General features: G+C 41.8%; 1 protein-coding gene across 2 annotated transcripts in view; it reads right to left on the bottom strand.

Moving 5' to 3' along the window:
- The window catches only part of LOC126272073 (CDK5 and ABL1 enzyme substrate 2), a 152,337-nt gene that overhangs the window by 97,577 nt on the left and 38,885 nt on the right, over positions 1-15,875 (bottom strand). For both annotated transcript variants that reach the window (XM_049974619.1, XM_049974620.1), the window contains exon 3: positions 1,180-1,381. In XM_049974619.1, the coding sequence (XP_049830576.1) occupies positions 1,180-1,381 (202 nt within the window). The remainder of the gene's footprint in view (positions 1-1,179; positions 1,382-15,875) is intronic.

The following is a 15,875-nucleotide window of genomic DNA, read 5'->3' as shown; positions in this document are numbered from 1 at the left end:
TGATACCAAAATAGGGGATTTACAAAGACTGCAATCAGAGGGACTGGAATGAATTTTGCTTTCTGTGCAAGCAAGTCTTACAAGTTGAAACTGAACAGTAATAATGAAAACAAAATAAAAGGATGTACTACTTCATCTAATAATTACCAGTGTGGTAAAATGTCATTTAGATTACTTGTAGTGGCTGCAGTCATGGTAGCAAAATTAATAAATACAGTTCCCCGTTGAGTTTATAGTCTTTGCTGTTATCAGTAACAGTCCACGTCCTGTCGAAGGGATCAAACTGAACTCTGTGCAACCTGCTATAAATAAATAACTTCTTGCTGTGATACATCATTCATCATTCTAAAACCGAAGATACAAATACCAGTAATTACAAATGGCAATTGGAGAGACTGGAAGTCTTTGGAAAGGGGGAGGAGATGAGGTACAAGTAATAAAGCAACATCAGGTATCAATTAGTACTGCACCTTCTAAAAATCAGAGAACAATGGTTGGTTGGTTGGTGTGTGTGTGTGTGTGTGTGTGTGTGTGTGTGTGTGTGTGTGTGTGTGTGTCTAAGGATCAAATTGCCGAGGCCATCAGTCCCTAAACTTAAGCACTACTTAAACTAACATATACTAAGAAGCGCGCGCCCACACACACACACACACACACACACACGCACACACACACACACACACACACACACACGCACACACACACACACACAATACTCAAAGGAGGACTCAACCTCCGGAGGGAGGGGCTGTGCAATCCATGCCATGGCGCCTCAAACCGTGCAGCCACTCCGTGCAGCGAACAATGGTGGTCATATAATGAGACTAAAATTTTGTGTGCAGCAACACATGTAAAATACGGTTAACTTGACCAGAGGTTTTTTTTTAAATACTTGTATTAAATACTGTTGTAAAAAAATTTGCTATGAAAATACTGAAGTGTGTATTTATACAATACTGTGCCTAATTTGTAGCATTTATTCAATCTTCTTTCTTAAGGCAAATGAGAAATTAAAATAAAATGCAAAAATTATACATATTAAAATGAAAGAAACTGATATTTTTAGTATATTAATTATTCATTTTCACAACTGCAGCGGTGTGCACAGGAATTAAAAAATGAAAATTGACTTAAAAAGATCTAGTTGACAATTGTAAATTACACAATGTTCAAACCAACCTTCCTGAACGAAGTCCCCTGTTGTAAGGAATTGAAGAAAATATCAGAAATGGGACTCTCTTTGATGACACCAACACCAGTCTGTTGTCTTCTCTAAAAATAAGTTCCTTTCCAGGCCTTGTGAATCTAACCTCTTTACATGGTAATGGCTGTATAACCTCTGGAATTGTATTGCTTGGGTATTTCTGCCTTATTCCAGCTCCTTGAAATGCAGTGAAGAATAGTTAATAAAGTTATATATCTCCAAGCTGCAATTTGTTTAAAATTCACTACTATATCAGCCACAAATAAGATGTTTTAAAACTAAGAAGTCAACACAGCTACTAAATGATCTTCATGTTAACTTACTGCATTGTTGAGATTGTGATATGTCTAGCATCTAGCATCTACACAAAAACAATCATAAAGCAAGAATGGTTTTATAACCAACCAGTCTTAAGTTGACAAGTAGAATGTAATACTTAACATTGAAACTATGAAAACAGTGAATTCTCTTACTTTCATCTATTCTGGAAGAAAATATAAATTAAGTAAATCAATTTGGCATTAATAGAGCAAACAGACCATCAAAGGTCTCAATATTCTGAAGCCATATATAGTAATACAGCTCTGAAAGAGAAATCTACTTACAGAATACATAATACAGATAAATTACATTTCAAATTACTCTTTACCAAAATCAGAAAAGACATTAAAAAGAGGAAAAAAACTACATAGGGGGTACACGATGACATAGTGAGGAAGACAAGGATAAAACCAATGGCTTATGGAAAAAGAGCACTGCACTAAAGAGCAGTCACAGACAAAATGTAAATGAGTACACAATGTATGTGATCTGGTACTTAGTTCATATGAATAACAGTACTTTGCTGATATTACAACTATCACACCTCTAAATGTTCAAGAAAGGCTACCCATTATGTTCTTATACAATGACACCAGAGTTTATTACAGTTCTCCCTGGAGAATAGTAAACAGCTATTGCTGGGTTTTACGGTGAATTGATTTGGCATATAACTGACGTGTTAATACATCCTTGAAGTATTTCATGAACTTGCAGATGTGGCTTTGAGTAAGCCAGTCCAGTAAATTTATCATGGTTTGGTGGGAATGTACAATCTGATGTACGGAAAGGTTTAATTAAAAACTGCTGTCATTACATGAGAATTATGACAGTATCTAATTTTTTTCCCAATACATGATCACTTCACTATCAAACAAAGCCAAGGACCCCACATAAAAAAAATCCACATATCACACTACCATATCACATTATCACCTGCTATTTCCCTATTCTCACAGCACACTCAGGTAAATATTATCCTCCAACCCTAAATTTGTCTCTCTGAGTGCCATATTATGAATCGCAATTTATTAACCTTGAAAATTCTTCCCACTGGTACAGACACTAATGGCTGGATTGTTTGCATCACTCTGAATGTCACCCAAGTTTTCTGATCAGTGACTACTATGCACCTACACAACTATGAAAAGTGAATTCTATCACCTCTTGACAGATAGTTCAGTCACTGGCTGCTGTACTAGAGTGCAAGAGAAAACAGATAGCAAAGACATCTTATAATAAACTCAAAATATTCTTTAGAGTTCTAGGATTGCTACACATTAATTTCTTAGCTCAACAGATCGATGACCTGGTTTAGAGCTTCTCTGACGTTTTAACTACAAAATAATTTTGCTTACAGTGGAAATTTCTCTGATGGAATGCTTGAACTTAGAGCTATATACAATAATACATGGATGAATTCACTTAGATCTCTCTACTGAGTCATTTTAAGAGGAAACATAAATTATTATATTCATGTGGTTGTTCATGACCGATGCTGCCATACAGAGGGAAGCCACATTGATAGACGAACTGTAGTGAAAAGCAGGAAAACCCACAAAGGACTGATTCCTGGCCCAGGGACTGACAGCTGACTTTCAGTATAAAGAAACGTAGTATACTGTGCACACACCCATAAGCCTATTATTGTTTGATTACATGGATGGTGACCAATCACTTGAAACATTCACAACCGTAACATTTCTTAGACTATATTTCTAGCCTATCCCCAATGTTATTCAATCTATTCATTGAGCATGTTGTAAAGGTAAGCAAAGAGAAATTTGGAAAGACACCTCGTCATTTCAGTCCAAATAATTTGCTGTCAAATGTACAGTTTGGTCCAAGAAGAGGCTTAACAACTGAAAGTGCTGTATTCTCTTTTCTTGCTGATGCACTGAAAGAATTAAACAAAAAGTTGCAAACAATAGGCATCATCTTTGATTTAACTAAGGCATTTCATAGTGTGGATCACAAAATATTACTGCAGATGTTTGATCATTATGGAATAAGAAAAACAGTTCACAATTAGTTCCTCTCATACTTCAAGAAAACACAGGAAAATACCATTCTCCACAGTAATGGAAACGGCTGTGAGATGGTGTCTGATTGGATCACAATTAAGTGGGGGGGAGGGGGGGGGGGCACCATGTGGTGGTGCTGAATGCTGTTATAATTACCCCTAGAAAAGTATCTTCAATAAGTGAGTCCAAAACTTTGCTTATTTTCCATTTGCTTCTGACATGAAACATTATATCTGAGGTAGCTCTTCCGATATTGGCCCCTCAATATTTATTTTCTTTATGTCATCTGTTAGCAAATTGAGCTTATTCCCAAAAACTAGCAGCTTTCAACCAATTAATACTAGGCAGAAATCCTATCTGCATTTGGATCGCGCCTCCTTGATGCTTGTATAGAAAGGTGTGTAGTATTCTGCTACTACATTTTCAATGAGCTTAGAGTAATCCTTGTACATATAAGCCCAAACTGAAGAATTTCCTCATAGTTCACTCCTCCTATTCTGTAAGGGGGCTCCTGGAACAATTACGCTCATACTGTGTTATATTTTGGATACATACAGTACCATACCTGCAGCTTGTCATTTGCTTAGGATTTGCCATATTTTATCTTATTTCATGTACGGACCTGTTCCATCAACATGGACATTCGGTCCTCAATGTGGCCCTATGAAACATACGTAAGATAAAATAAATAAATAAATAAAAATTAATTAAATTTTAAAAACTTCAGGAATATATAATAAGAGGTTGGAGTCTGCTGATGACATTGTAATCTTGTTCTAGACAGCAATGAATTTGAAATGTCAGCTGCACAGATCGAGTAATATCCTGAAGAAAGATTTGTAAGATGAAAAATGTAAAGAAGGAAAATGAGGTTAATCAGATGATGCAAATGGGACTATATTAGCCTGACACATTAAAAGTAGTTGATGAGTTTTACTGTTTGGCCAGTAAAATAAGAGATGATGGCCAAAGTAGAGAAGATATACAAGTTGTCCACAAAGTCCCTTTACAACTTCAAAATTTTATTACAATGGCGGTTGTTAAAATATTTTAACAACATTTTTTTTTATAGTAATCAGTGTTTATAAAAGTTTATTGACAGTATTTAACGGACCTCTACATGCGTGCCTTTAGTTGCACGAAGCACATCAAGATGGTACTCGATTTCTTGCCACATTCGCTGTAGCATAGCATCATCAATGATGGCAATGGCATTACGAATCCTCTGCTTCAAGTCAGCCATGTCCAGTATCTGTGTTTGATATGCAATATCTTTTACATACCGCCATAAAAAAAGTCCAAGGGAGTGATATCTGGTGAACGTGATGGCCAAGGAATTGGCCCATCCCTCCCAATCCATCTGCCTGGAAAGGTCTCATTGAGGAACTGATGAACATCAGTTCCCAATGTGTTGGTGCATCATCTTGCTGGAAAATGATACTTGGTTTTAAGTCAATCATTGTGGTGCTACATATTCAGACAGAAGGTCAAGGTAAAAATCTGCAGCAATTATTGACTCGTTGAAGAAAAATGGACCTATTATTCGGTTGCACATGGTTCCACACTACACATTCACTTTTGGACTATCCTGGTGAAGCTCCCAAGTCACATGGGGGTATTCAGATCTCCAGATTCTCACACTGTGTCTGATTAATGTCCCAGAAACATGAAAAGTTGCCTCATCACTGAAACAAACTCGCTTGAGGAATGCTCCATCCTACAAAAGGCTGTTCAGCATGTTGAGTGCAAACTCTGTCAGTTTTGGCTTAAGTGTCTGCAACAGTTGCACTTTGTAAGCGAACAACTGTAAAGTCTTGTGGAGGACTTTATGGACAGTTGAACGTGGTAGTTGCAACTGTCTGGAAGCAGTGCAGATGGACTTCGTAGGTGAATGAGTGCAGATGTTTAAAACGCGATTCATGTTTTTCTTGGATGTTCTTGGTCGCCCGCTCCTCCCTTTATCCAACACTGGCCCTGTCTCAAGAAGAGAGTAGAAGCTTTTAAAATGTAGTGCACCAGGAGAATGATGAAGACTGGATGGGCATGATGAATAATTACGCAAAGAGGTACTGAATCAAATTGGGGAGAAAGAAAAACACAACTTGCGTTAAAGAACAGGTCAGCTGATAGGGCACCAGCAGAGGCATCAAGAAAATCGGTAAGGGAGGAATGTGTGGAGGGTAAAAATTGAAGCAGGAGACCAATGTTTGACTACAGTAAGCAAGTTTAAATGGAGGTAGGCAGCAATAGTTATGCAGAGATGAACAGACTTACACAGGATGGAGCAGCATGAAGAGCTGTATCAAACCAGTCTTTGGATTGGACAAGTATGTCTGCCCTCACATTCCCATGTCGTGCAACACTGGGCCAGTGTCACATCTGAATGCTCCATGAATCTGAATACTGTACGATTCGATCAGCCGGACAAATGAATACCCACAATGAGGTATCTTTCACACTCTATCAGGTGTTGATACCATTATCTCACATGGGTATGTGACATCTAAGTGTCCTTCACAGTGATCACTCAACATCTGATGCTACTAAGCCACAATGCTAAACATGAAAAACACCAAAGTACTCCAGTGGCCATTTTGCCAGTCAATGAAAATTTTAACTCTCATCATTTACAAATCCACCAATGGAGGGTACATATACAAAGTCATATTGACGTTTGGCCATGAATTCTGGTTGCCTCACCTTTTTGTGAGGCAAAGTAGATGCTCAAACAGTGGCAAACACTTCAAAAGAGGCATTGTGTGTAACAATGAAGTTAACTATTAAAATTCTGAAAACTCACATACCAAGAATTAACCAACATATTTCTTCCTACCACAAGCATGAAATTGGAGAAATTTGAGCCAATATGGTGACTGATCAACAGTGATTCTTCCTGTGCACCATTTGCAAATGGAATATGAAAGGGAGAAAGTCATAATGGTACCCAAAGTACACTCTGCCATACAATGTAAGGTGATTTGTGGAGTACAGATGTATATGTAACTGAAACTGCATTCAGTGAGATGTCTAGAAATTTTGGCCATATAATATATATCTTTACTCAATGTTTATGCAATTTGTAAAGCGAAAAGCAATGACAGGAGAAGAGTGACAAAATAAATGGGGTGGAAAGGCTCAGAAAGTAATATACTGAATGTAGAAGGGCCAGGATCTTTCAGAAGATGGTAGCATAACTGGTACGGTTACCAGGAAATCAAAGAATGCACTCTTTTACCATTAGCCTTTTCATCTTAATTTCAATTAAAAGTTCAACAATGATGTTACTTACGATGAAAAATGTGATAACATGTGGAATATGTTGAGAAAGAATAACACTGGAAGGATTAACAGAGTTATTTGTGCACTGTTGTTCTGCTCAACACCTTCTATTCCAGCTCTGCCACTGATATTTTCTACTTCATCAAAGATACAACAACCTGTAATAGCAGCAACATCACCTTCAACTATTCTTCAGCCACTATGCAGAATTATACATGAATGCACACCAAACGAACAATCCATCCAGCTGACATGCAAATGCTACACTTTGGACTATACTGTTGTCTACATCTGATTGCGTGCATGGATGGTTACGGCTGGACAAAACAAAGTTGACTTTCTTTTGTCAATCATATAGTAAGAAATGCTCACATAACACTACATTATTAATCTGACAAATAGAGACTTTGATGACACTACATGGAAAGCTCTAAGTAAAATGCTAGACAAAAAACTTTACTGATTTCAGCATTCGTAAGTGCTAGAGGTGAGCCTGTCAGCCACTTTCCCAGTACTGAGCAGACCAACTATGAGAAACTTGTTGGGATATAGCAAAATCTGGATTACGATGTCTATCTCCTTGGCAGGGTGGACCACACTACAAAAAACCATGACAGTAATAAATTATCCTGCCAACTCATGCAGGCAATGTATGTGTTCTGTTGTCATGTAAGGCCTACTTGCAAAATTGTATAGCATGCTGTTTGATTTTACACAAGTTACACAAGGAATCGAACAACCCTGTAAGTCACAAGACAGCTGGGTTCCTGAAATCCTGCTCACTCCCTCAACAGATGTTTAGGTGCTTGAAGATTTAGGGCACAGTTCTCCTGTACCCAATATTCCCTCTCTCATACATTGCTCAACATGCAGCCTTAGTTTTATCACCACTTTCAGAGAAATGTGCTCACTATATCTGCAAAACATACAAATTTGTAAACAGACTACAAACTCTTAACCTTAACAATTCTAGCTCAATCTTCTCTTCTGATATAGTATTGTTTCTTACTGAAGTTCTCACTGCAGAACTATCTTTCAATGATTCATTGTGTTCCACTGATGCTGTCAAGGAGGAAAATCTTAAGAGGATATGGAACAAATCAAGACATACATTAATAAAAGACGAGTAAATCGTAGAAAATCAATCTGTAAACTTTGTTAACAGTAAACTATCATTACATTGCTCGATAACAGCTACTTTTAATCAAGTAAATGAGACAGAAGGTGCAACTCTGAATGATCATATTGATAGCCAAACCTTTTTATAAAAACATTGGAGAATGGTTTCAGCATATGATCACCTCCATCAATTTGTATTTAATAACGAATTTTATGAGCAAATTGAAAGCATCACTGACAGTTCACAGATGATCCTGGCTTCATGCACATCAATATTCTTTTTTATATGTTTTACTATTAGAGTCGACACAGTTGAATAAGTAATAGTGAAAAAAGGACATTGAGTGCCAGTTACTATATTTGCACTTATGGGTAAAATACATCGAACACAAAAACCAAGGAACACTATATTACACACATAAAACTTAGAGTGTACAATAGCACCAGAGAGGTCTATTAGATATCACACGTGAAACATATTGTTCGCACAATTCCAACATCCTCCTCTTTGAACATATTTCGTGGTTTGCATTCACAAGATAAAAAAATAGTCCTACAATCTGTTGAAACTTCTCTTTGTCCAAGCATTTTGTCAGAAGATCAGCCAATATGTCTTATGTGTGCAGGCAGTCCACGGTAATGTTCTGTCACTCTGTGGTCCCAAATAAAATGGGGCCTTATATCAATATGTTTTGTCTCAGCACTGGTGACATCAATTTTGGCTAGGTTAATGGCTCCTTTATTGTCACAGAAGATCATTATAGGCTCCACAATTAAACTGGGTTCTGCTTCACATATTAATAGTAGTAGAGGAGTTTTGGGCACACGACAGCAAGGTCTTCAGTGCCCGTTCAGTAACTTAGTGAGACGGGTGTCAAGAAAAATCCCAGAACAGGAATATAAAACGGAACAGAAAACATGGGTAATAATCGTCGAAAAACATGTGCTCACCCACACCAAAGCATGTCACATATTAATGTTCTTAGCCACAATGCTTCCTGTCTGGTGTAAGATGCAACAGTTTTTTGCATCTGACAGGGCCACGAAATGAGGTCCCCCATTAATTTAAAGCAGCAACCAGTAGTGGAATGCCTATCTCCCAATTAATTCCCCCGGTCCAAATCACTGTAGTCTTCTAGTTTTGCATTACCTTCTCTATGGTATTTTAATTTGTGATTTGAAGTTACTCTTAGATATCAGGATAAACTTTTCACAGCTTTCCATTGAGTCTCTGCAATATCTGCTCATTGTGTTGGTGACAAAAGCAATGTCAGGTCATGACATTTGAGGCAAATATAACAGACTCCCTACTGCTTCTAAATACGGAACATACTTATCACATTCAATATCTGTCTCATTTATATTTAACTTCACTCTTATAAATAAAATAGAAAGAAACTTCCACATGGGAAAATATATTAAAAACAAAGATTCCAAGACTTACCAAATGGGAAAGCGCCGGCAGACAGGCACAATGAACAAAACACACAAACACACACACAGAATTACTAGCTTTCGCAACCGATGGTTGCTTCTTCAGGAAGGAGAGGGAAAGATGAAAGGATGTGGGTTTTAAGGGAGAGGGTAAGGAGTCATTCCAATCCCGGGAGCGGAAAGACTTCCCTTAGGGGAAAAAAAGGACAGGTGTACACTCGCGCGCACACACACACACACACACACACACACACACACACACACACACACACACACACACACACACACACACATATCCATCCGCACATACACAGACACAAGCAGACATATTTAAAGGCAAAGAGTAAGGGCAGAGATGTCAGTCGAGGCGGAAGTACAGAGGCAAAGAAGTTGTTGAAAGACCTCACCAATCACAGTGGGATAGAGTGGTCTTCACCCCAGGTTGTATTGTACAAACGTGTAAGAACACTGAGATGTAACCAGCATGTCCTCTTCAGCTGGCATAGATGAGGGAGCCATGTCAACCAGGCATCAAAGACCAGAGCCAAGAAGTGATGGGTGTCAACCACCTCAAGGGATTGGCCATCGAGGAACAGGTCCGGATGGGGATGGACTGTACAGTGATGACAGAAATGCATGACACACGACTTGGCCACCAAAAACTGAAAACCATGGAAGAGAGCCCAAGATTGCACAGGTAGATTGCCTCCTGTAGATGGCATTCTGCAGCATCCATGATAGAGGAGGCAATGTAGATACAGAAGTCGTCAGTATACAAAGAGGGGGACACTATCGAACCAGCAGCCTCCACCAGTCCATTAATGGCTATGAGAAAGATAGGGATGCTCAGCATGGAACCCTGTGGAACCTAATTTTCTTGCCACTGGGAAATGCTGTAGGAGGAACCAACTTGACCCAGAAAGAGTGACAAGAAAGAAAGTTACGGATAAAAACAGGCAGAGCACCATGAAGGCCCCATTTGTGAAGGGTGGTGAGGATGTGGTGGTGCCAGGTGGTGTCGTAGGCTTTATGCAGGTCAAAGAAGACTGCAATGAAGTGCTGCTGATGGGCAAAAGCTAACCGGATAACAGACTCCAGGTGGACCTAGTTACTCACCGTACAGTGGCCACAGCAAAAACCACATTGAGTCGATGACAAAACATCGCGGGATTCAAGGATCCTAAACAGCCGCCGACTCCCCAGACATTCGAGGAGCTTGCAGAGTGTGTTGGTAAGGCCACTTGGATGGTAGTTATCCAACTGAAGAGGTGGCTTCCAAGGCTTCAGAACCAGAATAACAATGCTTTCCTGCCACTGGGTAGTAAATACCCCCCTTACTCCACAGATGGTTGAAAAGGGGCAGTATATGACGGCGCCCAGCCACAGATAGGTGTTGGAGCATTTGGTTGTGTATCCAATCCGTGTCAGGACAAAGGGCGAGGGTGCTGGCGAATTCCCACTCGCTAAATGGGGCATTATAGAGCTGAGAAATGAAAGACAAAGTCAGTCATTCCGAGCACTCTTTCAGGAGGAGAAGAGGCCACGCACAGAAATTCCTGCTACGCCGGTGGGAGGATGATGACCAAAAATTTGCCCGAGTTTTACCCAGACTTGTGAAGAGGGAGTGTACGGTCATATGGCAGTCACATATCATTCCAAGTAAATCTGTTTTTGAAATTTGATTTGGTAAACAGGCCCAGGAACGGAATCGTTTAAAGACCAGAAGGAGAGCAGTAGAAGGGTGCTGCTTGAAGTGTTGAAGAGCACAGCGGTGATCTTTAATGGCCGCAGTAATTTACGGGAGTCCACCAAGGGACCATATTCTGATGGGGGAAACCCGAGGAAGAAGGTATGGCTGAAACAGCTGCGGAAAGAATGACAGCAGTCGAAGTCTGTGTAGATTCATAAATACTGCTGCGTTGTAGTACAGGGGGGATGGTAGCAGAGGAGATGGCACCCCAGTCATCTTTACTGATGGCCAACCTGGGAAGGTGGCAGAGTTAAATACACTGAAGGAAGGTCAAAACAATTGGGTAATGATCGCTGTCACATAAGTCATCGTGGACAACCCACTAAATGTAAGGAAGAAGGACGGGACTGCAGATGGGAGAGGTCAATGGCAGAGAAAGTGCCATGTGCCACACTAAAGAGTGTGGGAGTGCCGGTGTTTAGTATACAGAGGTGAGGCCCTGCCAGAACAGCTTCAACTGTCCTGCCCAGGGCAGTAGTCATGTGACTACCCTAAAGAGGGCTGTGGGCATTTAAGTCCCCTAGAAGCAGGAAGGGAGTTGTTGAAGAAGGGTCGTTAGGGCAAGGGATGTGGGCGGCCTGTCAGGTGGGAGGTAGAGATTACAGATTATGATTGTAGTGGTCAGATGGACCCTGACAGCAATTGCTTCCAGAGTGGTATGGAGGGGAACCCATTTACTAACAATGTCGTTTTGGACCAAGGTGCAGTCACCACCATAAGCCCACAAGGGCTGAAGAAAAAGTAGAAGTTATAGGCAGGGGATGGAGCCAGTCATACTTATGACAAACCTTGGTGTAGGTAAGTCGATGTAAGGTCTTGTACTCTTGAATCCGTTATTCTTTTACATACACCAGGCATGCTGGCAAGCATGGAGGATGCTGCGCATTACAATTTATGCACATTGGCGGGCTTTTGCCCATCGACAGCACCTCACTGCAGTCTTCTTTGTCCTGCGTAAAGCCTACGACACCACCTGGCACCACCACATCCTCACCACCCTTCACTAATGGGGCCTTGATGGTACTCTGCCCCCTCACGGAGGGGGTGCCACAGTCACTACAGAGGGGATCATGGGTGCAGCAGGAAGACGTGTCCAAACCGTAAATATTTACAGCATCTAATTGGTGGTGGAATGTAAGGTTTTACATCAGACCGATATACTATGACCTTGACCACCTCTGGGAGGGTATCCCCTTCAATGGCCAGGATAAAGGTGCCTGTATCGCTGCAATTGTTTTTTAGGGCCTCGGCATACAAGGCAGGTAAATCAAACTCCTTGCTGCTCGAGGTTTGCATGGAGCTCCTCGTCAGTTTGGAGAAGAGGATCCCAGTGGAAAATGACGCCCTGTACTGAGTTCAAAGATTAGTGGGGTGCAACGGAGATAGGGATGTCACCGAGATGGTCACAACCACCCAGGGCTTCATATTGGGCATCAGAAGATGTCTTTATGAGCAAAGAACCGGTTCGCATTTTACTTAAGGATTCCAGTTCACCATACTTATCTTCAATCGTCTCCACAAAAAAACTAAGGCTTGATGGTGGCAAAACTTTAGCCATCTGTCCTGGTACAAACCAGTTACTGAGGAAAGGTTTCAACCCAATCTGGTGAGCTTGACTCTCTTCCCAGGGGGTGGCCAGGGACGGGAAAACTGAAGGATCAGAAGGAGGAGTGTCATGTCTTCTATCACTCTTAGAGACAGCCACAGAATGGTGAGGATGTTGATACTTCTTTCACTTCATGTGCAAGGTGTCTGCCCTAGTACAACCTACTCCGACCAGGAGCTCGCCCCTTGGGCGCCAACCAGCCACAGCAAGGGGCGTCTGGCATGGTGGCCATTTCCGGGAGTTCAGATGCAGCAAAGTGATGAGCACCAAGTCTCTGGCATACACAAGGCATAACAGCTCACGTAGTAGCAGTGTGATCCCTGTGTTGTCAGGGAGCTAAGCCAAGTGGGTACTGAAAAGCCCCACCACATGGACTGGCTACTGTGCTGGTGACCTAGCAGGAAGCGGGCCAGGGTGCAAGGGGAATAGGGAGGGGAGGGGGAGAGGAGCGTGTACCATGGAAACTTGGTTGGGAGTTCATCCCCAAATGGCTCACACTGAACTGAAAATGTTGGAAATGGATGTCAAACCCCATGGGGACCAAAAACACCGATTAGGAGATGGAAACACAAACTAAACAATAGCACATACCAAAAGCAAAGCCGGGAGGATAGCCAGGTAGATATAAAGAAGTCCACCATGAGGAAAGGGAGAGGGCAGGGAGAAAAGAGCAAGGACAGGGAAGGAGAGGAACAGGAAGGAGACTGCAATAGCTTGGGAACCCGTCCACGCCACACACGTACCTACAACAGGGACCTCTGGGGGGTTGTTCTTTCGGTTTTGGTATGCGAGGAGAATGCCTAACATTGTTTGGTTCATTTTGTTCGTCCTCAAACTCTTGTCATCATAAATAGCCTGTTTGTCTTTAATAGTCCTCATCCTGTTCTTCCTTACTCTTTCTTCCCATACGGTTTCACTCTTGGAACTAGGTGCAGATAACTATTAAGTCTTGCCCTCTTCAGAGTCCTTTTGTTTTCAACATCTCTGCTCTTAACTACCACGTTATCCAATGGATCCATTAATCGGTAGCCCTTTGAATTTCCACAATAGCTTAGAAAAAAATACTTGTTAGTTTTTGGGTCCCATTTTTCTTTCAGCTGTTTTGGAATATGCTTAGGTCAGGTTTCCTTCCTACCCATATCTCCTAGGGACTTATATTCCCTGATGCTTTTGTAGGTGATCCATTGTTCACATACATGGCTGTTGATACCGCCTCTGTCCTTACCAGACCTGATAATCTTCTTTCCTGTCTACCTTTCGACCCTATTACGATATACCTTAGAAGTGTCATTCACTTGGTCTTTGGATCTAAGAAAATAAATGTGAGTATATTGTGAATAATCATCAATAAACATAAGAAAATAATAATGCCCACCTATGGATTCACACTCCATCAGGCCACATACACTATGCGATAAAAAGTATCTGGACACCCCCAAACACGTTTTTCATATTAGGTGTACTGTGTGGCCACCTACAACCAGGTACTCCATATTAGCGACCTCGTAAGCCATTAGACATTGTGAGACAGCAGAATGGGGCACTCCAAAGAACTCACAGACTTCGAACGTGGTTAGGTGATTAGGTGTCACTTTGTCAGAACCGAATTGGCCCCTTGTGGGCTTCTGGTGGCATTTGTAGCTTGGTCCGCAAGGACATTGTTAGTAAATGGGTTCCCCTCCATACCACTCTGGAAGCAATTGCTGTCAGGGTCCATCTGACCACTACAATCATAATCTGTAATCTCTACCTCCCACCTGACAGGCCGTCCACATCCCTTGCCCTAACGACCCTTCTTCAACAACTCCCTTCCTGCTTCTAGGGGACTTAAATGCCCACAGCCCTCTTTAGGGTAGTCACATGACTACTGCCCTGGGCAGGACAGTTGAAGCTGTTCTGGCAGGGCCTCACCTCTGTATACTAAACACCGGCACTCCCACACTCTTTAGTGTGGCACATGGCACTTTCTCTGCCATTGACCTCTCCCATCTGCAGTCCCGTCCTTCTTCCTTACATTTAGTGGGTTGTCCACGATGACTTATGTGACAGCGATCATTACCCAATTGTTTTGACCTTCCTTCAGTGTATTTAACTCTGCCACCTTCCCAGGTTGGCCATCAGTAAAGATGACTGGGGTGCCATCTCCTCTGCTACCATCCCCCCTGTACTACAACGCAGCAGTATTTATGAATCTACACAGACTTCGACTGCTGTCATTCTTTCCGCAGCTGTTTCAGCCATACTTTCTTCCTCGGGTTTCCCCCATCGGAATATGGTCCCTTGGTGGACTCCCGTAAATTAAAGATCACCGCTGTGCTCTTCAGCACTTCAAGCGGCACCCTTCTACTGCTCTCCTTCTGGTCTTTAAACGATTCCGTTCCTGGGCCCGATACCAAATCAAATTTCAGAAACATTTACTTGGAATGATATGTGGCCCTCCAAAAGCCCTTCACGACCAATTCTACTGTCTCCTCAGTTAATACCAGGGTTCAGAAGTGATTTATACTGATAGCGCCATGATTGCTGGTTACACTGGTTATGCTTACACAAACACGATACATGTGGAAATTCGTTCCTTGCCAGATGGCTGTCCGCTTCTGCTCAGGACTGTCCTTCACTATCTGTGGTGACTCCTTGAGCAGTTTGCAAGCTATCGGCCAGTGCTTCCCTCATCACCAGTTAGTCATAGCTACCCAGGTCTCTCTTTCTCTCCTTGATCAACGTGGATGCTCAGTGGTTATCATTTGGACCCCAGGCCATGTTGGGATCTCTAGGAATGAACTTGTCGGTCAACTGGCTAAATTGGCTATTAACAGGCCATCTCTAGCTATCGGTATTCCAGAAATACCTTCGCTCGGTATTACTGGACTGTCCCAACTTAACTGCCCTGCAATGGAGTCTTAGCTTTCCTGGCATGCTACCACTGCAGTAGCTGACAATGCCTCAGTGGCTGATATCATTTAATGGTTTCTTCATGATAGGGGTTTTTATTGCTTTATATAAGGGTGGGTCCTTCAACCTTATTAGTGGGTGGAGGGGTTGGCAGGCCGTCTTGTGCCCCCCTTCGCCCAAACTGGACTGGCTTGGATTGGGCTTGGTTGTTCACCAGCACCCTCTGCCTTCTCAGTCCTTTCCTAATGC

Source organism: Schistocerca gregaria, chromosome 5, assembly GCF_023897955.1.
Source record: "Schistocerca gregaria isolate iqSchGreg1 chromosome 5, iqSchGreg1.2, whole genome shotgun sequence".
In the NCBI taxonomy this organism is placed as follows: domain Eukaryota; kingdom Metazoa; phylum Arthropoda; class Insecta; order Orthoptera; family Acrididae; genus Schistocerca; species Schistocerca gregaria.
This window is presented reverse-complemented; position numbering and strand designations above follow the sequence as displayed.